The sequence below is a fragment of the Alternaria arbusti genome (genome assembly GCF_024043155.1).
Source record: "Alternaria arbusti strain BMP 1465 chromosome Unknown scaffold_7, whole genome shotgun sequence".
Classification (NCBI taxonomy): domain Eukaryota; kingdom Fungi; phylum Ascomycota; class Dothideomycetes; order Pleosporales; family Pleosporaceae; genus Alternaria; species Alternaria arbusti.
Window position 1 is genome coordinate 1,397,800 of NW_026249947.1, and position 24,507 is coordinate 1,422,306.

General features: G+C 36.2%; 2 protein-coding genes across 2 annotated transcripts; one reads left to right on the forward strand and one right to left on the reverse strand.

Annotated features, from left to right (window-relative positions):
* Positions 1-19,734: 19,734 nt before the first annotated feature.
* J4E86_006274 (uncharacterized protein) lies at positions 19,735-21,604 on the reverse strand (the record flags this gene model as incomplete). The annotated part of the gene is made up of 2 exons (XM_051446804.1): positions 19,735-21,118; positions 21,168-21,604. The coding sequence occupies 2 exons, from the start codon at positions 21,602-21,604 to the stop codon at positions 19,735-19,737; spliced, it is 1,821 nt and encodes a 606-aa protein (XP_051302379.1).
* Positions 21,605-22,503: 899 nt separating this feature from the next.
* On the forward strand, positions 22,504-24,480 carry J4E86_006275 (uncharacterized protein; the record flags this gene model as incomplete). Its single annotated transcript, XM_051446805.1, has 1 exon — positions 22,504-24,480. The coding sequence occupies one exon, from the start codon at positions 22,504-22,506 to the stop codon at positions 24,478-24,480; it is 1,977 nt and encodes a 658-aa protein (XP_051302380.1).
* Between the last annotated feature and the right edge of the window lie 27 nt (positions 24,481-24,507).

The window sequence follows — 24,507 nt, forward strand, 5'->3', positions numbered from 1 at the left end:
AAGAGATCTTCTAAATATAAATAGTATTTTAGAAAGATATTAGAGAATAACTAGTATAAGAGTGTAACTAAGATAACTAGTATCTCTACCTATACCTTAACTATAATAAATATATAATTGCTAAAGATTTCTATAGATTTAGAAAGGCTTTTTTAAACTAAGACTCTAGATAGAAGAAGCTTATAAGAAGATTAATAGTATAAACTTCTTAGAACTTATTAGGCTTTTAGTAAAGCTTAATAAAGTATAGATAAAGATATTTATAGACTTAGAAGCTTAGGTAAGCTATATATCTATATAAATAGTATTTTAAGCTAGGCTTAAACCGCGTAGAAAGAAAAAAAGTTATACTCTATTTATTGCTAATAGGTAACCTATACTAGGTAAAATAGAGATTATCTACGAGGTTACTAGAGTAACGCTTAATATCTATAGATATTAGAAGAAGCTAGATCTAGACGTTTTTAGATTAGCTACTTATAATATTATATTAGGTCTACTCTAGTTATAAGAATATAATCTACAAATTAACTAGAAGTTAAGAGAGTTCTTATTTAACTACTATAAACTAAATATAACTATAAGTATACTTATATATTATATAAAGCTAATAGTAGATAAGAGAGAGAGATTAACGTAATTATAGTAAAGTAACTAACCTTAACTAAGAATATCTTTAAGAAATAAAGGTTTAACTTAATAGATATAGAAAAAGAATTACCTAATTATAAAGTTAGAGTTCTAGAGAAATACGTAACTCTAAGTATTCTAAAAGAGTATAAAGAATTTAAATATCTCTTTACAGAAGTAGTAGATAGTAACACCTTACTAAAGTACTAAGATTAGAACTATAAGATTATTCTAGAAGAAGAAAAGAAACTACTCTTTAGACTAATCTATTTCTTATTAGAAATAGAACTTAATATTCTAAAAAAGAAGCTAGTAACTAACTTAAAGAAAGGCTATATTAGACTCTCTACTTTACTAGTTGTTACGAGCAGAAAGAGGCCTACTAACAAGTATGCATTTGCTCCTATATACAGAAGAAGAAAGATAAGAAAAGAAAGATTCTTCTTACGCGTATAACTTACCTCTTATAGGCCTTATACTTTACTACTTTAGTTAGCGCTAAGTTATACGTTATATAACTAGAACCGTCTACTTAATATAGCGTAGCCTCTTATAATACTCCTCTTCTAAGAATTATACGTAACGCGTTATTATAAGAGAGTGTTTACGATATAACATTAGAGTCTATAGTAAATCTAACTTCTATACGTATATATTAATTATTATTTAACTACTCTAATAGTAAATAAGGCCTCTTGTATAGATCTAGCTATTATTGTTTAACTACTTCTCGTAGTAAGAAAGAGTTTTAGCGCCCCCTTCTAGGTATATAAGGCTAGCTTCCCTCTCTTAACTTGTTCCTTTCTTACACTAATATAAAAGTCGTCCTAAGATAACCTAAGAGTTAGTTCTCGAGGTATAAGTAAGTAAGGTAAGACGGGTTAGTGTACTAGCACAATTAGTAGATTAATATAATAGTATAAGAGTATAATAGCACGTTTAGTAGAACAATATAATATTATAAGGGGTTAAGAAAGAAGTATAATTCTTAGATTAAATACTAGAGTCTTATACAAAGTTAAACACACTAAGCTATAAGAGTTTAGTATCTAAGCTATATACTTAATAAGTATTGCGCTCGTAGACGAGCGTATAGGTAATTATAGATAAGCAGTAATGTATCTTGCTAGTTATTAGTCTAACTACTTATGCTCGTAGACGAGCGCTCGTATAGGGCTAGCGCCGTTCTGCTCGTAGATAAGTAGTTATGTAACTGCGGCGCAGTTCCTGTGCTGCACTTCTATAACTATGCTGTACGATCCTTTAAAGTAATTACGCTAACTCTAGAGTACCCTCTAGGTTAGATCGTAACACTATCCTCCTTCTCTATAGATTCGTTCTTAAATTACGTAACTAATTTATCGTTTCTATTAATAACCGAGGCTTACCCTGCGTTATAAGTAAGGCAGTCGTTATATCCTCTTTCTACTAACGTCGCTTACGCCTTAGCTCTAAAATCGTTCGAGCTAACTATTCTGCTAAAACTCCTTGTAACTATTATTTTCTTAAAGAAGTCGTTTATCTTGTTATGCCGGATTCTCGTCTAAAGTGTGCTAAGTGCACTTAGTTAGGTCAGGCATGTGTAAACATGTCCTAGGAATTCTTAGACTGTACTTAGGAGAAGTACTAAAAGAAAGTTAATAATAATAAAAAGTTGCTAGTAGCGGTGATTTCGCGGTTACTATAGAATAAGAAAATTCTAAAACAGGCAGAGGAACAGGCGCGTAGAAAAGCGCTTTGTTTAGCTTTAGACATAGAGGCGGCTAGTAAGACAGAGGCGGCGCAGGATATTAACTATTCTGCCGCATTAATTAGCGTCGCGTTCTTGCTAACTATATAGGCTATAATAAGTATACTCGATGCTTCTGTTGCTAAGCTTAGTACTACTAGAGGTGTTATTAGTAGTTCGTAAGGTTTGTATCTAGTTCCTATATATTATCGCTGTCGTCGTATTCTAACTATTTAACTAGGTACTCTATTCTGTTATTACGTTATTAATATTCAAGAATTCGTTCGACCTCGAAGATATTATCTTCTTCCGTTTCGAAATAAAAGGTTTTCTAGAGTAGCGTTTTAGAGTCTGCTAGTTCTAATATATTAATGTAGAATCGTAGGTAGATTTTTGCGTTAAGTAGAAGATTAAGTGTAAACGTAACTAGTCTCTTCTAGTTAAGAATTAAAAATAGTCTAACCTTAACGTTGTTAAGCCTCTTGTTAGGTCGCTTAGTGCGGAGATTCTTTGTAAGCAAATAAACTTTATCCCTCTTCTTTAGCTAAGGTGCCGTTTTTTATTTCTTATTAATATATAAAATACTCTAGCGTTATACCTTCTTAAGTGTCGCTTTAAGTAACTTATATACTATCTTTAGCTTATTAGTAGTAGCGATAGCTACTTCTATCTTCTAACTAAGAAAAGTACGTGTAAAGAGATTTAGGTGTCTCCCGTAGTTCGCGTAGAACAGAGTCTATTCTATAGACTCGGAAAGCTTATTGTTGTACGCTATCTATGCTATAGGTAGTAACAATACTTAGTTGTTCTGTTGTTCGTTAGCATAGATGCGTAGATAGGCTTTTATCGTGCGATTCGTTCGCTTAGTTTGTCTGTCTATCTGCGGATAATAAGCTGTTAATAGCTTTCTCTTAGTTCTAATAGCGGCTAATAAGGTAGTCTAGAAGTTTAAAGTAAAGAGCTTGTCTCTATTACTAATAATTAACTTTAGAATACTATAGTATTAGATAACTTAATTGTTAATAATGTGTATAAGTTGTACTGCTGTAAAGTTTTTGCGAAAAGCAATATACTCGGCTTACTTCGTAAGACAATCTACTACTACGAGAATAGTGTTATAGAACATTTGTGTTATAAAGTCTTTTAAGACTAGTAAGCCTATAATAAAGTCTATAGAGATGTCTAACTAAGGCTAGTTAGGCAGCTCTATTGCCTGCATTTCTCTATAGAGTATATAGATACTATACTTGTTCTTCTAATAGTCTGCGCATTTAGCGATAAAGGTAGTAATTTTATCCTTTATATTTAGAAACTCGTAGTTACGTTAGATAAGTTCTATAGTTCTAGTAATACTAGAGTAACCGTGTATAGAGTTGTTGTAGTGTTGCTTAATAATTACGTCTTGCAATTCTTCTAGTACTTTACTAGTAACTTGCAGTATTAAGTTTAGCGTCTTAGCTAGTCCTAATAACTTATTGTTATTAACCTTAAGTATCGCGGTATCTGTAATAGATTTCGTTCTAGCGATGTTGTGTCTGCGGCTAAGAGCGTCTACTCTGCTATTGTCTTTTCTAGATATATACACGATCTTAAACTTATACTAGCCTAATTTCTCTAACTATTGAACTTGTTAGCGGTTAAGTTCCTTAGTAGTCGTAAAGTTAACTAAGTTCTTGTGATCTGTGAATATTGTAAGTTCTGAGCAGCTTTTAGCGTATACTCTCTAATATTCTAGGCAGGCGATAATAGCTAGAAGCTCTTTATTGTAAACGTTGTAACGTTCTTTAGGCCCTAAGAACTTGCGTGAGTAGTAGGCAATTAGGTGCTATTTACCTTTGTGTAGCTAGCTAGCGCAACCTCTAAGTGCAAGGTCTAATACGTTAGTCTTAAAACGTAGTAGTTATCCTAATTAGAATATGCAGAAGTATAGTAGTGTAATGCTTGCATTCTTAAGCGTCTAGAACGCGTCTTCTGCTTCCTTGCTCTATATAAAAGGTGTATTCTTTTGTGTTAGCCTAGTTAGAGAAATAGTAATCTTAGAGTAGTCCTTAATAAACTGTTAGTTAAAGTTTAGGAATTCTAAGAAGGACTGTATCTCCTTAACTGTAGTTAGTCGAGGCTATTTCTTAACAAGCTTAATCTTTTCTTCGCTTATCCGTACTCTATTAATGCCTACGATATAGCCTAAGAAGAGTACTTCTATTACGTAGAATATACACTTCTTTAGCTTAATTTGTAAGTTGTACTAGTCTAGGCACCTTAGTACTATGCGGATATGTTTAACGTAGTCTTCTTTGTTTTCGGAGTAGACGAGAATATTATCTAGGTATGCGACGATAAAGATATCTAGGTGTATTCTTAACACGTTGTTAATAAGTGCCTAAAATGTTGCTAGGGCGTTCGTGAGTCTAAACAGCATAACAGTGTATTTATAGTGTCTATATCGTGTGCAGAACGCTATCTTCTATTCTTTACCTTTCTTTATTCTAATAAGGTAGTAGCCGTCTCTAAGATCTATTACTATAAAGATCTTAGCTTTTAATAGTTGATCCCGTAGTTCTGTAATGTTTAGTAGAGGGTATTAATTCTTAACTATAATGTTGTTAAGCTTTTAGTAGTTAACGCACATTCTTAGTAGTTCTCCTTCTTTCTTTAGAACGAAGAGTATTAGGAATCCTGCTAGTAAAGTAGAAGGTCTAATGTAGCCTTTCTTTAAGTTAGTTACTAGCTTCTTCTTTAGAATATTAAGTTCTATTTCTAATAAGGAATAGATCGGTCTAAAGAGTAGTTTCTTTCCTTCTTCTAGGACGATCTTGTAGTCCTAATCTTAGTGCTTTAGTAAGGCGTCGCTATCTACTACTTCTGTAAAGAGATGTTTAAATTCTTTATACTCTTTCGGGATGCTTAGAGTTACGCGTTTCTCTAGAACTCTAACTTCGTGATCGGGTAATTCTTTTCCTATATCTGTTAAGTCGAACCTTTGTTTCTTAAAGACGTTCTTAGTTAAGATTAGTTGCTTCGCTGCAATTACGTTAATCTCCCTCTTATCTACTATTAGCTTTATACGATACGTAGGCATACTTATAGTTGCGTCTAATCTACAGCAGTTAAACAAGAACTCTCTTAACTTCTAGTTAATTTATAGGTTATATTCTTATAACTAGAGTAGGCCTAATATAATATTATAGGTAGCTAATCTAAAGACGTCTAGGTCTAGCTTCTCCTAATATCTATAGATATCGAGCGTTACTCTAGTGACCTTATAGGTAATCTTTCTTTTACTTAGCATTAGTTGCCCGCTAGCAATAAGTAGCGTGTAACTCTTCTTTTTTCTGCGCAGTGTAAGCCCGGCTTAGTACACTATTCGTGCAGAAATATAGCTTACCTAAGCTCCTAAGTCTATAAATACCTGTATCTCTACTCTATTAAGCTCTACCGGGAGCTAAATAAGTTCTAAGAAGTTTAATAAGTTGATCTTCTTGCTAGCTCTAGGTATACCGGTCTTCTGTCTAAAAAAGACTGCCTACCGTAACTATAGAGTTCTTTTGCGATTATATGTGCGTTGTATTTAATATTAAGGCACGTGTGCTATAAGAGTTAATTGCACTTCTATGCACTAATTCCGTTCTTGTACTGCTTCTCTTGCGTTATATGCATTTGCAGTGTCTCTTATAGGTCTTCGTAACTATAGAAGTATAGCTTCTTCTTCTTATTCTATAAGTGCAAAGAGTATTCGTCCTTTAGATATTCGTACTAACGCTTCTTGCAGTAGACTGCCTTGTAGCACGTTCTAGGAAAGTAGTTGTTATTAATCTTACTAGAGTAGTAGATAGTGTAGTAGTTGTGTAAGCACGCGACCTAGGTTAGCTTAACATGCTCTAGATTGCGGTAGTCTATCTAGTGCTATTCTCTAACCTTGCCTTGCTCCGGCTGTTGTCTGCGTAGCTGCTTCTTTAGTTTTGGTGCTAACTACGTTAGTTGTTTCCTCTCGAGCTAGTTTAGTTTCTAAGCTCGTTCTCTATCTAAGAGATAATAGTTGTTATCTTTCTATAACTTAACCGCTCTATTAACCTAGTCTAGTTCTTCGGGCGTTAGTAGAAACTAGTGTATATCCTTAGGGACGTCTGTCTTGTGTTGTTAAACTTACTACGAAAGCTCGTAGAAGTCTTATCGCATAGCAGCTATAATGTTAGGTGTTTTGTATGCGTAGTTAACATTAGGTTTGTTAAGGTACTATTGTAGTTAGTTATTCTGCAGTAAGAGCTATAGCATCTTATCGCTTAGTACAAATAGTGTCGCTAGCCTGTTATTCTGCTAAAACAGTTCTATCTTGCTAAACTTAGTCTAGTCGATCTCGGTTGCCTTAAGGTCCTCGAAGGACTCGTCCTTAGAAGCGCTTGCTTCGTCTAAGGTAGCGTCTACTAGAGTAATAAGGGTTAAATCTTCTAGCCTATTAATTACACTGTTCGTGTAGCTATTAATATTATAAACGGGTCTAGTAATAATGTTCTACTTCTTATCTTATTAGAGTCCTGCAGGTCGTAGGACATTTAGCTATCGTACTACCTTGCCTTAGCTCTTACAGTCCCGTGCTATATAACCTAGTTTGCTATAGGCGTAGCAGTTAAAGTTCTTCTTCTTCTACTTCTTATCTTAAAACTTAGGTCTTCTAGGTCCTTTGTTAAGATTGTTAAGATATATAGGTTCGTAGCTATTAGTAGCGTACGATTCTAGAATCCTAGATAGATTATTTCGTGGACGTTCTTAGTTAGGGTACGAACGGCGAGGTTTAGAGTAAACCTAGGCGTTCCTGTTTATATTCCCTAGTGCTCGCATTCTCTACGCAAACAGTCGTTCTTCTAGCTAGAGTCTGTAGAGTTTGTTGTTAATACGGATAGCTTTATTCGTAAGTTCTTAAAGCGTATTAATACTAGTTCTACTTCTTATTAGTTCTTTGCAGACCTAGAGTTTAAGACCTTGTTTATATATCTGCATTAAAGCGTTGTTATTCTAATTAATAACTACCTAGTACTACTAGAACTAAGTAGTGTAGTTAGCGGCAGAGTGCGTCTGGCGCAGCTGTTAAATCTTCTACTCGGCGATTACTATCTCCTAGAAGAGTAAAAATACTTCGCGCATCTTTGCTTTAAAAGTGTTCTAGTCTTCGACTAGATTCTTATTGTCCGTATTCTTAATAGTGTCGTCTATATAGCGACGGATAATAGGCGTAACCTATTCTCTAGTGTTTCCTCGTAGAAACGTAGTAGCCTAGACAACTATGTCGTTATCGTTAATCTTATCGCCTTCGAGGTAGAAGTAACAGTTAACTTAGAGTAGCTAACTTTCGAGCTTATTGCGTTCTCTATTATAGATATCGGGCTTATTACTCTTGCTAGTAACTTTTATAGTATAGGAAGCGGTAGAGGTGTCTATCTCTATATTACTTATCTTAAGAGTGTTTAAAGTGTAAAGGTTGTTCTAAGATAACCTAAGAGTTAGTTCTTAGAGTATAAGTAAGTAAGGTAGAATAGGTTAGTGTACTAGCACGATTAGTAGATTAATGTAATAGTACAAGAGTGTAATAGCACGTTTAGTAGAACGATATAATATTACGAGAGGTTAAGAAAGAAGTATAATCCTTAGATTAAATACTAGAGTCTTATATAAAGTTAAACACACTAAGCTATAAGAGTTTAGTGTCTAAGCTATATACTTAATAAGTATTACGCTTATAGATAAGCGTGTAGGTAATTATAGACAAGTAGTAATGTGTCTTGCTAGTTATTAGTCTAACTGCTTATACTCGTAGACGAGCGCTTGTATAGGGCTAGCGCTATTCTACTTATAGACGAGTAGTTACGTAACTACGGCGCAGTTCCTATGCCGCACTTCTACAACTGTGCCGCACGATCCTTTAAAGTAATTACGCTAACCCCGGGGTGCCCTCTAGGTTAGATCGTAATAACTAACTTCTTTGCTTCTTATTAAGACCTCTTATACAATAACCTAATAATAGCTACTTCTACTCGTAGTATCTAGGCCGCTAATAGTTCTAACTACCTTGCTTTCGCTACTAGCGGTTAGGCTAATAGCTCGTACGCTAACGCTGCGACTAACCTCTAGAATATTACCTATCGCCTGCTCACTTGCAACTATCCTAACGCTGCGATTACGGTTATTAACGTATAAGGCAGTATTAATATAAATAACTACTCTATCTAGTATATTCTTAATAGAGAGGTTGCTAATAAGCTTTATTATGTGCTTGCAATAGCTTTTATACGTTTCTCTTAACTTCTCTTTTACCTTACTAACTATCTAATAGACTTCTATCTACTATATCGCTAAGTTCTTTCTCTATTCTACCTAGAACTTACTATATAACGCCTATTAGAGTCTAGGCAACAGTAAGTACTCCTCTATCGTTGCTCGCAGCACTATCTATACTCGCTAAATTCTTACTAGACGCAACTTATACGTTAAGGCTTTTATTATCTATACCTATAGTGTTCTTAACTCTGCCGGCTACTCTAACAACTGCGCCTATGCCGTACGTAGTGCTAGAGCCTTTACTGCCTTCGCTAGTTATGTCTCTATTTCTAGAGAGTAGAATAGTGCCTATTCTAACTACGTCTAGACTAAGCATAGTGCGCGCTATAGTCTTATTAGTTAAGAAGCGCCTAATAGTAGAAGAGAAGCTCTTTCTAGTTCTCGTCCTCGTATAGATAGTTAGGCGATTCGTGCTCTCTCTGCTAAGAAGAAGTTTATTAATACAAACAACTAAGTTTTTGCTACTAGCAGTTCTATCTTCTCTAAAGAGAACTAGAGGGCAACTATATAGCTTATATACGAGTTAGCTAGAACTATAGAGCAGCAGTGTTAGCTAGATTTTATTTTAGTTTCTATATAGCTTCTTAAAATCTAACCTATTTTATAAGATATTACTTAGTTTCTTAACGTGTTCTCTTACTTATAATACTCTCTACCTACTATTTAAGATATTTCTCTTATTCGTCTTTGTCTTATATAATAACTACTATAGAATTTAGATTATTAGTCTGTTATAAGAGTAGAGAATTAGTAGCAGCTAGTCTAATCTTATTAATATAGAACGACTTAGTTTTCTAGAGAATAGCTAACTCTACCTAGTAAGAGTCTCGTACACGTAACACTTAGTACTTTTTACTCTTCTAGTCTAGCTTCTTGCTAGCTCTTATAGTGCGTACGTCTTGTAGGTTAAGCTAAACCTAATCTCTAACTTTGTAAGTAGAGGCAGGTTTTCTAGACTTATTTACCTACCTTTTCTATTCTTACTATACGTATAACATAGCTGCAATTACCTACTCTATAGTAGAAGTAATTATTTAGATAATATCTTTAGCCTTCTTATATATAGGCTTCTTAGCTATCTCGTTACTATCCGCACGTTCTTGTTCTCTCTATTAGAAGAAAAGCGTATTATAGTAACTATATTATAGAAAGAAGAGAGAGACACTAGTAGACGTATTCGTGCAGAAGTTAAGCATTAGCTTAAGAATTAGGCATAGCGTAGCCTAGTTATCTTAGTTATTATTGCAAAATACTCGTATAACTACCTTAATATTGCTATTTACTCTCTTAGTCGTACTATTAGTCTATAGATAGTAGGCTATAGATAGGTTCCTTCTTATACCTAATAACCTATAGACGTCTCTCTATATAGCGCTTGCGAACTAAGAGCCTCTATTAGACGTAATAGAGAGAGAAAGGCTATAGTAATAGTATACTTCTCGTACAAAGGCCTAGGCTACGTTCTAGCTCTCTATCTTCTGCATAGGTATTAAGATTATAGCTTTACTAAGGCGGTCTTTTACTACTATTAAGTTTAACTTCTCTTCTAAAAGAGAGAGCTCTGTAATAAAGTCTACTATTAAGTGCTGCTACGTATAGCTTAGAACTAGCAGAGAGTAGAGGTAACTATATCTTCTATCTCTCTATAGAGTGCTTTTTCTATAAAGCTCGCAGTTCTATATAAAGCGTCTAATATTATCGCTTATCTTCGGCTAGTACTATTCTCTTGCTATAATTCTATATATCTCTTCTTAACCTAGATAGCCTGTTTATAAGAATAGGTAGGCTATCTAGATTATGCCCGTACGAAGTAGTTCTAATTTAGGTACCTAGGTTCGTGTTCTCTATATAAGGCAGTTGTTTAAGTTAATTACGCAGTCTCCTAGAGACATAGCTATCTTTCTAGTCGTAGATAGTAAGTGTTGCCTCTTCTATATAGACTAGAGCACTTCTTAATAAAGGTTGTTCTTAGCTACTACTATAGCCTAGTAGTTCTGTATTAACTCTTATTTATTTAGTAGCTAGAGCAGTATATCTAAGACTATTAGTGTAACTAGAGAGAGTAATGCAGTAACTCGTACGCTATCTTATTAGTAAGCTAGAGTTAGCATTACAAACTCTCTACTTACGATTCTATTATTATCCTTATTCTATAGTATATCTTAGTTCTATCTAGAAAGAGCGTTAGCCTATACGTTCTTCTTTTCTAGCCTATATCTAATCTTTATATTCCTAAACCTTAATAGCTTAACTAACTATTATACGTAGCGCTCTATTATCTTTTACTTCTTAGTAAAGTATTTAAAGTTCTTATAATCCGTAATAACTTTAAATTCTTATACGTCTTAGAGTTTAGCGTTCTATTCTTTTAAATAGTAGATTATAGCTAGAAGCTTCTTATTATAGATTAAGTAGTTGCATTTATAAGCAAGAAACTTGCGTAATAAGTAGGCAACCGTACAAAGTACGCTATCTAGGCCTCTTTAAGAAAGAGTTTCTTCTAGTGCGTATCTAGAAGAGTTGTATTCTAGAATTATAGGCAGCTCTAGGTTAAAGAGTATAAGAATCTCGTTAGATAGAAAGGCTTTCTTAATCGTACGAAAGCTTCTCTCTTACTCTATTCTCTATATAAACTTAGCGTTCTTACGTATAAGTTAGACTAGTAGTTTAGATAGTTATACGAAGTAGAGAATAAACTTCTTATAGAAGTTCGTAAATTCTAGAAATTCTCGTACGCCTTTAACTGTAGTAGGCGCGTTCTAGTCTTAGATAGCCTATACCTTATCTAGATCTATAGACACGCTCTTCTCTACTTCTATAATAAATTCTAAGTACTTTGTACGCTAGACGTTAAATTCGCACTTCTTTATCTCTAATTATAGTCCGGCTGCCTTAAGTTAGTCTAACACCGCCTATACGTAGCTATAGTGCTAGAATAGTAGTCTATCTGTAAAGATAATAATATTATTAAGATACGCTAAGGCGAATTTATCTAAGAAGTCTCTTAGTACCTAGTTTACGTAGCGCTAGAACGTGCTTAGAGCGTTTATAAGGCTAAAGAGGGTTACTAGCTATTTATATAAGCTAAATCTTGTCTAGAAAGCTATTATCTACTTCTACCTCTCTATAATTCTTATCTTATAGAAAGTAGCTATTACGTTAAGCTTAGTGTACTACTTAGCCTGTCTAATCTAGTGCAGAGTTTCCTTAATAAGAGGCAGTAGATATTAATTCTTCTTAGTAATAGCGTTTAACGCTCTATAGTTAACACAAAATTATAACCTACCGTCTAGCTTCTATATAAATAGAACTAGTAAAGCTATAGAAGAATTGCTTGCTTATATAAACTCTTTATCTAGAAGCTTATATAGTATCTTCTATAGTACTAATAGTTTATCTCTTAATATGCTGTAGAGAAGCCTATACAGAATTTTTAGGTTCTTGCTATTCTCTTATTCTAGCTCTAGCTAGTAGTCTATCTTAGGCCTTTATAAGAGTAGAAGGTCCTCTCTCTTCTTTAGTTAGAATAGGTGTACGTACGACTATAGATATTCTAGAAGTTACTAGCGGATTTGCTCTGCTGTTAAGAGAGTCTTAATTTAGAGAGCTTTCTTAATATCGCGAAGGCTTACTACAAATATCTATACCTTATTCTTCTCTTACTAATTTTATTGTACGTGTAGTTAGAAGGCTGCAGTAGAGATTAGAGAGAAGTCTATCTTCTTCTTCTATAACTCTATACTACGTATAGTAATACTATATTAGAGTAGCCTTAATATATGCTAGCTAGAATTAATAATTCTACTAACTTATTCTAGCTATAACTTTCTAAGAATTATATCGTAATTATACGTTGTAGAAACAATATATGCCGTAGTACGTTATTTTAATTCTCTGACGTCTAAGTTAAACTCTATAATAGCGTTAATAGAGCTCTTCTAATCGTTTACTCTATTAATCTAGATTTAGAGTATCTCTATACGCGGTAAGCCCTTTAATTATACAAGCTTCTTAGTTATAATTCTATAAGTGCAGTAACTATTATTAACTATAGCGGTAGCGTATTCTAGGCTATTTATTATAACATCTATTAACATAGAAAGGGTTACTACTAGCTGTAACAGAATCTTCTAAGAAGATTATATAGCCTAAAGAAGCTTTTCTATACTTAGCTCTAGCTTACGTCTTTAAGCTAGAGCCCTTCTTTTTCTAACTTCTTAGAGTTAGTATCTACTCTTACAGGAGTAACTACAGCGACTATAGCTTCTTTCTCTTCTATATAAGCAGATCGCTTTCTAATTTTAGCCTAGTACTAAGCGACTCTATAGCCTTAGTGCCTACATCTTAAATAGTCTCCTCGCTCTCTTCTTTTCTAAACCTAGGCCTATATTCTCTAAAATTCTCTCTTCGTACGAGGCTAGAACGCTGCTATAGTAGGAGTCTAATCTATCGCGTTATTATAGTAATAGATACGTAGAGGTAAGATTATATAGAGTGTGTAGTTAAGAGAGAACTAATCTACAGCTTTTAGATTCTTCTAAGTAATACGCATTCTTTAAATAAACTGCTTATACGTCTCTCTAGCAGGAGGTTAATAACCTACTTAGTAACGTAGTAATCTCTTATTTAATAAGTTCTTAAGGTAATTAATTTTCTGCGCATTGCTTGCGCTATCTAGACTAGCCTCTAGAAACTTAAGATTAAAGAATTGTACGTAGAGAATAAGATTCTCTTTGCCTTACTTCGTTGTATAAAGAAACTATATTACTTTCTCCTTAATTATAGAGTTAATAAAAAACCTATCTAGCTATTACTACAAATCCTAGAGAGAGAGGCTAGATCTTCTCTCTATTAATATAGTAACGTACGTTCTTAGAGCTATAAAGGCCTATTCTTTTATATAAGTAATTATATAGTAAACTTAATTACTCTCGCTTAGGTAAGCTTATTAGTCTACAAAGAGCTTCGCTTACACGCGTATCTTCTACTAAGTGTAGTTCTTATAACTACCCTTCTTAAAGACCTCTATATCTAGTAGGCGTAGCTTCTCGTATCGTATAGACTCTTAAATTCAGCCTAATGTTAACGTAGCAGGTAGAGTAGTCCTACCTAGACTTAGCATACTTAGCATCCTCTTCTAATTCTCGACAATTTAAGTTAGAGCCTAGAGTTGCTAGCTTAGCATAGCATATAACTATTATTTCTAGGTTACTTAGTTTAGGTCGCTCTATAGTCGTTATACGTAATCTTAAAGCTCCTCTACTTTAAGCGTATAGTTTCTTTCTAGAGAGAAGTCTATTCTGCTTCCTCTTAGCTCTTTCTAGTTTATTATATTATTATCTACCTGTGCTTCTATTATACGAGTAGAGTCTTACTAATCTATAACACTTAATAAGTAGCTGCTCTTAATTCTAACTTGCTACGTGCAAAAAGAAAGAGTAAGGTAAGATTAATCTTTCTTCTAATGTTACGGGCAGAAAGAGGCCTACTAATAAGTATACATTTGCTTCTATATATAGAAGAAGAAAGATAAGAGAAGAAAGGTTCTTCTTACGCGTACAACTTGCCTCTTATAGGCCTTGTGCTTTACTACTTTAGTTAGCGCTAAGTTATACGTTATATAACTAGAACCGTCTGCTTAATATAGCGTAGCCTCTTACACTAGTAGGATTTCTAATACTCTTTATTCTAAAGAAGAAAGAAAACTTACTAAAGATATACGTTAACTACTAAAAACTTAATAATATTATAGTTAAGAATTAATACTCTCTACTAAATATTATAGAACTATAAGATTAACTATTAAAAGCTAAGATCTTTATAGTAATAGATCTTAGAGATAGCTACTATCTAATTAGAATAAAAAAAGGTAAAGAATAGAAGATAGCGTTCTGTATATAATATAGATACTATAAATATATAGTTATACTATTTAGGCTTACGAACGCTCTAGTAATATTTTAGGTACTTATTAATAACGTGTTAAGAATATATCTAGATATCTTTGTTATTATATACCTAGATAATATTCTTATCTACTTTAAGAATAAAGAAGACTACGTAGAATATATCTATATAGTACTAAGATGCCTAGACTAGTATAACTTATAGGTTAAGTTAAAGAAGTGTATATTCTACGCAATAAAAGTACTCTTCTTAAGCTATATTATAGATATTAATAGAGTATAAATAAGCGAAAAAAAGATTAAGCTTATTAAGAAATAGCCTTAACTAACTATAGTTAAGAAAATATAGTTCTTTTTAGAATTTCTAAACTTTAACTAATAGTTTATTAAGAATTACTCTAAGATTACTATTTCTCTAACTAGGCTAATATAAAACAATACGCCTTTTATATAGAGCAAGAAAGTAGAAGATACGTTTTAGACGCTTAAGAATATAAGTATTATACTACTATACTTCTATATATTCTAATTAGAATAACTACTACGTTTTAAAACTAATACGTTAGACCTTACTCTTAGAAGCTGCGCTAGCTAGCTATACAAAGGCAAGTAGTATTTTATTACCTACTACTTGCGTAAGTTCTTAGAGCCTAAAGAATAATATAACGTTTATAATAAGAAGTTTCTAGCTATTATTACCTATCTAGAATATTAGAGAGTATACGCTAAAAGCTACTTAGAACTTATAATATTTATAGATTATAAGAACTTAGTTAACTTTATAACTACTAAGAAACTTAACTACTAATAAGTATAATAGTTAAAGAAATTAGGCTAGTATAAGTTTAAGATTGTATATATACCTAGAAAAGATAATAGTAGAGTAGACGCTCTTAGCTATAGACATAATATTACTAGAACTAAATCTATTATAGATACTATAATACTTAAGATTAATAATAATAGATTATTAGAACTAGCTAAGACGCTAAACTTAATACTACGAGTTACTAGTAAGGTACTAGAAGAATTATAAGAAGTAATTATTAAGTAATACTATAACAACTCTATATATAGTTACTCTAGTATTACTAGAACTATAGAGTTTATTTAACGTAACTATAAGTTTCTATATATAAAGAATAAGGTTACTACCTTTATTACTAAGTGCGCAGACTATTAAAAGAATAAGTATAGTATCTACGTACTCTATAGAGAAATATAGGCAATAGAGCTGCCTAACTAGCTTTAGTTAGATATCTCTATAGACTTTATTATAGGCCTACTAGTCTTAAGAGACTTTGTAATATAAGTATTCTATAACGCTATTCTTATAGTAGTAGATTGTTTTACGAAGCAAGCTAAGTATATTACTTTTCGTAAGAACTTTATAGTAGTATAACTAGTATATATTATTAATAATTAAGTTATTTAACACTATAGTATTCTAAAGTTAATTATTAGTAATAGAGATAAGCTCTTTACTTTAAACTTCTAGACTATCTTATTAGCTGCTATTAGAACTAAGAGAAAGCTATTAATAGCTTATTACCTATAGATAGATAGATAAACTAAGCGAATAAATTATATAATAAAAGTCTATCTACGTATCTATATTAATAAATAATAGAATAACTAGGTATTATTACTACTTATAGTATAGATAGCGTATAATAATAAGCTTTCTAAGTCTATAAAATAGACTCTATTCTACGCGAACTATAGAAGATATCTAAATCTCTTTATACGTACTTTTTCTAGTTAGAAGATAGAAGTAGCTATTACTACTACTAATAAGCTAAAGATAGTATATAAGTTACTTAAAGCGATACTTAAGAAGGTATAACGCTAGAGTATTTTATATATTAATAAGAAACGAAAAATAGTATCTTAGCTAAAGAAGAGAGATAAAGTTTATTTGCTTATAAAGAATCTCTGCACTAAGCGACCTAATAAAAGGCTTAATAATATTAAGATTAGACTATTTTTAATTCTTAACTAGAAGAGACTAGTTATATTTATACTTAACCTTCTCTCTAACGTAAAAATCTACCTATAATTCTATATTAATATATTAGAACTAGTAGATCTTAGAATACTACTATAGAAAACCTTTTATTTTAAAATAGAAGAAGATAATATCTTTAAAGTTAAATAAATTCTTAAATATTAATAACGTAATAACGAAATAGAGTATCTAGTTAAGTAGTTAGAATACAACGATAGCGATAATATATAGAAACTAGATACGAACTTTACAAACTACTAATAATACCTTTAGTAGTACTAAGCTTAGCGATAGAAGTATTAAGTATATCTATTATAGCCTATATAGTTAGCGAGAACGCGACGCTAATTAATGTAGCAGGATAATTAATATTCTACGTAGTCTCTATCTTACTAGCTACCTCTATATCTAAAGCTAAATAAAGCGCTTTTCTACGCGCCTATTTCTCTACCTATTTTAGAATTTTCTTATTCTATAGTAACTGCAAAATTACCGCTACTAATAACTTTTTATTATTATTAACTTTCTTTTAGTACTTCTTCTAAGTATAGTCTAAGAACTTCTAGAATATATTTATATATGCCTAATCTAACTAAGTGCACTTAGTATACTTTAGACGAGAATCTAGTATAATAAGATAAATAACTTCTTTAAGAAAATAATAGTTATAAGAAGTTTTAGTAGAATAGTTAGCTTAAATAATTTTAGAGCTAAGGCGTAAGTAACGTTAGTAGAAAGAGAATATAATAACTACCTTACTTATAACGTAGAGTAAGCCTTAGTTATTAATAGAAATAATAAATTAGTTACGTAATTTAAGAATAAATCTATAGAGAAGAAGAATAGTGTTATAATCTAATCTAAGAGATACTCTAGAGTTAGCGTAATTACTTTAAAGAATTATATAGTATAGTTATAGAAGTATAGTATAAGAACTACGCTATAGTTACGTAACTACTTATCTATAAGTAGAATAGCGCTAGTTCTATATAAGCGCTTATCTACGAGTATTAGTAGTTAGACTAATAACTAGTAAGATATATTACTACTTATCTATAATTACTTATATACTTATTTATAAGCGTAATACTTATTAAGTATATAGCTTAGGCACTAAACTCTTATAGTTTAGTATATTTAACTTTATATAAGACTCTAGTATTTAATCTAAAGATTATACTTTCTTAACCTCTTATAATATTATATTATTCTACTAAACGTGCTATTACACTCTTATACTATTATATTAATCTACTAATTATACTAGTATACCTACTCTATCTAGCGCACTCGCTTATACTCTAAGAACTAACTCTTAGATTATCTTAGAACAATCTTTATATAGTACTTCTTAAGTATAATATTAGTATTAGATAGGTAAATACTAGTAGCTTTAAAGGACCTTCTAATAGTTTAAAGCTTAAAAGTAGTACCTTAGACACGCTAAAAGAGTAGAAAGAAGTCTTCTTTTATTATTAGAAAGATTCTCTAACTTCTCTAAAGGTAGTTTAAAAGCTTAGTTAAGTAAGCTTCTAAGAGAGGCTTAAATATTCTAATATTAAGTAGTTAAAGCGTATAGATTACGTAAGATAGAAATAGCGCTAATAGAATCTTATTATTATTATAATAATTAATAAAATCTATAGTTTTATAGAATCTATAGCTATTAAGAAGAAGTAATTAGTAACCTAAGTAAGCTTACTATCTAGTCTCTCTCTTAAATACCTTCTTTAACTAAGTAAGCTCTATATTATTATTTATCTAGTCTAATAGAGATAAGCTTATAAAGACTAAGTACTTTTTACTATTAATAGCGTCTATCTATAAGAATTATAGAGCTCTAGTAGCTAACTAAAAAATAAGTAATAGGCTTAAAGCTATACTATCTATACAAACGTAAGCTAGAATAGTTATCTACTATATATTACTATCTTAAAGAGCTGCTCTAACTTCTTTTTAGTTATATAATACTTTATTAAATATACGTTTTAAACGTCTAAGTAATCTAATTTAAAACTCTTTTTTATCTATATTATATATATAGGTAGGCTCTATATTATACTTCTTTATCTTATTATATAAATTCTTAAAGTATAAGCTATACTTAGTAGCTAAATTAGCTTTATAGCGCTTATAGTCTATCTCTATCTACTAGCGTAATATAAGATAAAAAGCGTTTCTATTTAGAAAGCGTATAACCTAGCTATTAGAGATATTTTTTCTAGCTAAATCTAAAGTAAAGTTATGTATTATTATCCTTGTAAGTAGTAAACGTTACTTAGTAAGCTTCTTAATATACTATATAAGCTCTATCTTATATTATAGATAGATAGAAAGGTATATAAGCTCGCGTAGCTAGGTTTGCCTCTAGTATTTTTAAGCGAGCGTTTATTAATTAACGCTATACTTTTTTATAACTTATATATATAAGAAAGTTATACTTTTTTTACGTAAATTAATTTCTTTAATTACTTCTTAAATTAAATTTATATTAGTAGAGTTATATCGCGATTTGTGTAGAGGTTGTTGTATTGTTGCCCGGGCATTACGCGATCGGGGCATTGCCCGCGCTAAGACGGTAGTGCCAAACAGAAGAGAAGCAGCCAATCAACGAAGCACAGCCGCAATTGCCCAAGTAGTACATATAGCAGCAGCGTGCAGACCCGCAAGGAGACGGAGCAGTGGCTGAGTGATCGCATGAGGCTGAGGGATGCTACATTGTCAGGCTGCTGTATCAATAGGATGCAGCGCAAGTAACTTTAGACTCTACACCAAGAAGACCTTCAGACGCCAAGGACCAGCGCGAAACCAGGCCAGGCGTCCGTCATACCACAGCTCAACCGTATTATATCCAGGAAGAACAGTTCAGGCCTGTTAACAAACTACCTGCTATTCAACCTCTCGTTGAAATACAAAGGAGATGTCGGTGATGATTATGAGACGGAGCTCTCTATATGTAAACAACCTGTACCATGGTATCTTCGAACCCAGGAACGCCAAATCCGAACAGCAAATCCCAAGCCATTACCCTAGTCACACTTATTCCGACGCGCCGCCTCAACGACATATTCCACTAGTCCATTATTCCAGCCAACCCGCATCAGATTGGCACCCCTCGCTCGATCTTTCTCCTACTTCTTCCTGCCCCCACTCCGACTGCGACTCCTCGTCGGACTCAACGCAACCGACAGCCCATTCGTGGACGGCCTATCCGACTCTGTCGCAGCCGAGAGCCCCTCACACCAAGCCTGTTCCTGCGCCTTCCTCGCCTGAACCTGGCTCAGTGTCTTCTTAAGCGCACCGTACAAATGCTGATTATCGCTCGAATCCAAATCGACCCAGAAAGAATATATCGAAAGACACTGATGGTTCATGTTCTTGAAACGCCGGAGAATGTATTGACGTGCACTCAACTCCGGATCGGATTCGTTGCGGACGTAATCGGGGAAAAGCTTCTCCAAGGGTGCGTAGGCCATCTTGCTGACGAAGCGGGTAAAATTATTGAGAATGAGTATTATGGTGGATTTGGCGAAACCGGGACGATTGACCCATTGTTCGAAGCCTTCAAATTCGTGGACTAGGATGGATTCGGAGGGCCGTTCGGGGCTGGGCTTGTTGTAGAGGGATACGTCAACAGTGAAAATGACGGCAGTCGCGTCTTCGAGTTGATGGTACCAGCGCTCCTTGAAGTGTTGAGGGACGTAGCCTTTGATGTTGAAGAGGTGGATATCTAGCTCGTCCCAGTTGAAGCGTGTTTCGTTGATGCCACCACCAGATCGGGTTAGGCGTATGATGTCGGCCTCGCTGGGGACATAATCTTCCTCGGCTATGCGTGGTGCTTCTTGCACGAAGTATGGCGCGTACTGCGGGAATTCGATCTCGAAGTTCCTGACGTATAGTTTGGAGAATTCGGGACAGGACCAGATTCTGGTGATTGCCTTGACGGCGTCAGACGATATGCCTTCCTCCCTGGCGTCTAGCTCGTGCAACAAGATGGCGAAGTCGTGGGTCAGTTCGGCAGAGAGCGTAACACCAGTTTCTGTGAGTAAGTTCGTGATAGACGATATGAGCGATCTTACAACTTGGTAAACTGCGGGGCGGTACTTCAATCGTTCTTCCGTCTTATCATAACCTTCGGCGAATTGCACTTTCAGCTGATGCATTATCAACTCTTTGCCACCCTGTGGATTGCCTACAAGGACCAGCTTAGTCTCGTGCCGAAGGTTAGTAGCTTCTCTCTCCAAAGCGCGATCTATTGCTTCGGACCGGTTGATTGCTGCCATATGCTCGTACTCTTCGTCCGATGGTGTGATCGTTCCATCGAAATCGTTCCGCGCAATCTTCATGTGGAACAATAGTCTCAGCCATTGGATGAATCGCGATAATTGCGCAAGGCTTGTAATGCAAGCGCCGTTTAATTTCGAGGATTGGGTGAGGGTCCTCAGATTTGCCGCATCTTCCTTCCTGATCTGGCGGCTCTTATGAAGCAGGATCTTTCGTTGCGCTTGTGCAGTACTGAGAGGCATTAGAATCAGTTGTACGTAGGGGTGGGTTAGCAGCTCACCATTGGCATGCCGCAAGTAACAAGTTCACGGCGTCATTCTGTCGTTGCGCAACCTGCTGCAATCGCTCCATAGATCTACTAGCGACGCTGTATTTTAATTTGGAAGCGACATCGACAGCACCATGGTCCCGGTAGTCCAGACGCGCATTCAGGGCATCTACATGGCGTACCAGCAGCCCACAAGAATGCGCTAGTACGTCCAAGTCGGATACCAGTTGTGGATGGAGGTCGCTAATAGCATAATTGAGCCAGTCCAGGATGTTACCGAGACTAGACTTCAATGCTGTTAGTTGCGCGATGAGGTTGATGGAAGAGCCATCGCTATCTCTCCAACGATTGTGGATATGTCGCAAGCCGTCGATGTTCTGTCGCAGCTGATCGCGAATCGTGCCGATGGCGCTAATTAAGGCGAACACCCTTTTCTCATCGTCCGCCATGGCGCGATAGCGTCGCGTCGCGTCGCAGCAAAACAAATGTCGTGGATCGATTGGGCGGCGCCGGATTGCTGAACAAGTGTCTGACTGTCAGGAATTGTTGCGACTGACGGCAACGCTCGCGAGACCCCGCGCATTTAGTCAGAAACAACCAGGATTAAGGTTGGCACTTGCGGATGATTGTCACAAGACAGAACACAACAAGGAAGTCATCAGCGCCAGATCCGCGGAGGTGGATGGCCTGCTTATAGGGATGGCCGTGGGCCCAGGACCCGAGAAGATACCGCGAGCTTGGGGCGCGATGGGGCTATCTTGCGAGAGTTGCACCGCGATCAACAGGGCGTGCGGACAGTGCGGGATTCCAACAACAGCGGCGCGGGCTCATGGTGAAAACGAGCCAACAGTTTCTGCCGTGATCTCAACGGCGTGATAGCGCGTTTTGATGCCAGGGGGAAACGCGGCCAGCGGGTAGTGTGGCGGTCCCTGATGAGGGATGCCGGCTAATTTGGGGCGCGGATGCCGAGCGGCGCAGTTTGATTTCAGGTACAAAACGATATCGTCTCCTGACTGCACAACCGCTTTGGGTTGAGCTGATGTCGACCGAATTAGGCGTGCAGTGTACGAAGAAGAGTCACAAAGTGGCCTCGTTGTCGCCATGATCGATGACTCCCCAGACCTCCCGGCTCACATGTGGCTAGTGCAAACGCCACCAAGCGAGAACTCTGTCGTCATCGTCCGATGAGACACCTAGGCATTCATTTTTCCGCCCAGCAAACATGAGCCCTATAAACGCCAACATGCCGACCCTGCGATCGTTCGACTGATTACTGACACTTCAAATATCAACATTACATTATTAGTCGTCCAAGCCTTGAGCAAAAGTGTAGGAGGGCGACTACAGCATGGCGACTATCGACACGCTGCCGAATGAGATTCTCTCGTTGATAACGAGCCATCTTGAACGACCGCGGGATTTACTTTACCTCTCTTTTGCAAGCCGCCGGTTGAGCGAGTTCGCAAAGCTCGATGGATGGAAAGCTTTGCTCAGAGGCCGCTTTGGCCTGAGCGGTCTGGACGCGGATGCCTACAACGCCGTCCACGGCGTGACAACATTATGCCGAAACTGGGATAGAAGAGGTCTGATCGCAAGGTACCTAGAGCCAACGGAGAAGACGATGAGCATGAATACCTGGCGAGCCGAAAGATGGAGGGGTCCACAGGGTCAGACAATGGGCTATCAACCTAGCATTGACAGCTATGAAGAGATATATGGATCGTGGGGAGAAAGAAAAGAAGTATTGGCATGGTCTGCCGGTACGCAAATTGTTATGCGTACGAAAGAGACAGGTGCGAACATCGAGAAGATCAGACAACGTGAAGAGGGGCTCGACCAGGCGCCTGACCAGACGTGGAGGTATGACGCGTTCAGACACTTGAATACGTGGTTCACGTATAAGATCCCAGACAGCTCTGAAGGTCGCGACGACATCGTCAACTTGAAGTTGCTCCGTCCGCATCAACGGGATTTAGCCTCCGAAGACATCGTCTTTGGGACGGCATCAGGCCAGCTATCGGTACTCAGCGCCAGTCCTGATTTTGCAGAGACGCGGGTGCAAAACTATAATACCGACCGTCCTAATGTCTTTGATGAAACCAGAAAACGAGCCATCGCCGAACTTTCGATATCGTCTTCGAGCACGCCCTTGTTAGCCACCGCACTTTCGGATACATCGCTAGCGATTTACCCTATCGATCGTCACAACTTCTCGGATGAAGCGATTAGACCCTCTTCCACAACAAAGACCGTATTAGACGGAAAACCACAACGTAAAATATGGTCATGCGAGTTTATAAGCGATGATGCTGTCGCCATTGGATGGGGTCCCCACGCCGAACCTATCGAGGTCTACCACATTGGGCCCGAAGGCTTTGTATCAGAGCCTTTGCGTCGCTTCACTGTGGCCAGCGAGAGCCTGGCGCATTCAAATCACACGGCGGTTTATTCTATACTCCCAGTACCCAGCACATCACCGGGCGCATCGGAAGCGGGTCACACTTTCCTGTCTGGCGGCTACGATGGCATCGTTAGGCTGCATGACATGCGCTCACCACGCGGCTTCGAACAGATCTTTTGGGATCCAACAAACGATTCGGCAGTATACTCTCTTGCCGCACAAGGGCGAGAACGCTTCGTAGCAGGTGTAGCTCTACACAGCATGATCAAGGTGTTTGACCTGCGCTTGTCAGGCTCGCATTCATACCACGCTGTTTCTCTACCCAGCAGCAAACCGAAAGGCAAGGCAGTTTCGCGCGACTCGGCCACCAACACCGTCGATGATAACAAAAGCCAAAGTTCAAGAAAAAGTGGCGGCTGGAATCTTTACCTCAAGCCCCGCAACCCTGTCTCACGCGCGCAGCAAAATTCCCCCGTCTACAGTCTTTCCATTCCGTCGTCGACATCACTGAACTTATATGCCGGTCTTGAAGGCGCCGTCCAAAATCTTACTTTTCACGGCATCGCGGATACATACCCGGATCCTATGCTGTCATACGGCTTGGTCCGACATCACAACAACATTGATGTTCGCAAATCTTATAACCCAGACGGTGGAGTCATGAACTTGGGTATGTATGAGCAAGGTACGGAAGAAGGAATAGGGATGCAGTTGTTGGTTCAGGGCGGTGTGACGGCTAGCGTCGTACGCAAAGAACGGAGAGACAAGGCAATGGCTAAAGGGATAGACGAACGCTGGATCGACTTGAGGGATGAGCAGGATAGGTGGTCCGCGGGTGAGGTGCCACCGCCACAGGAGGAGCCACCGAATGAGTCGAGAACGGGTGGAAGAAGACGCAGACGACCTGGGAGAGAACGTGGATAAGACTCGCTGGGACGCGTTGTAGTATCC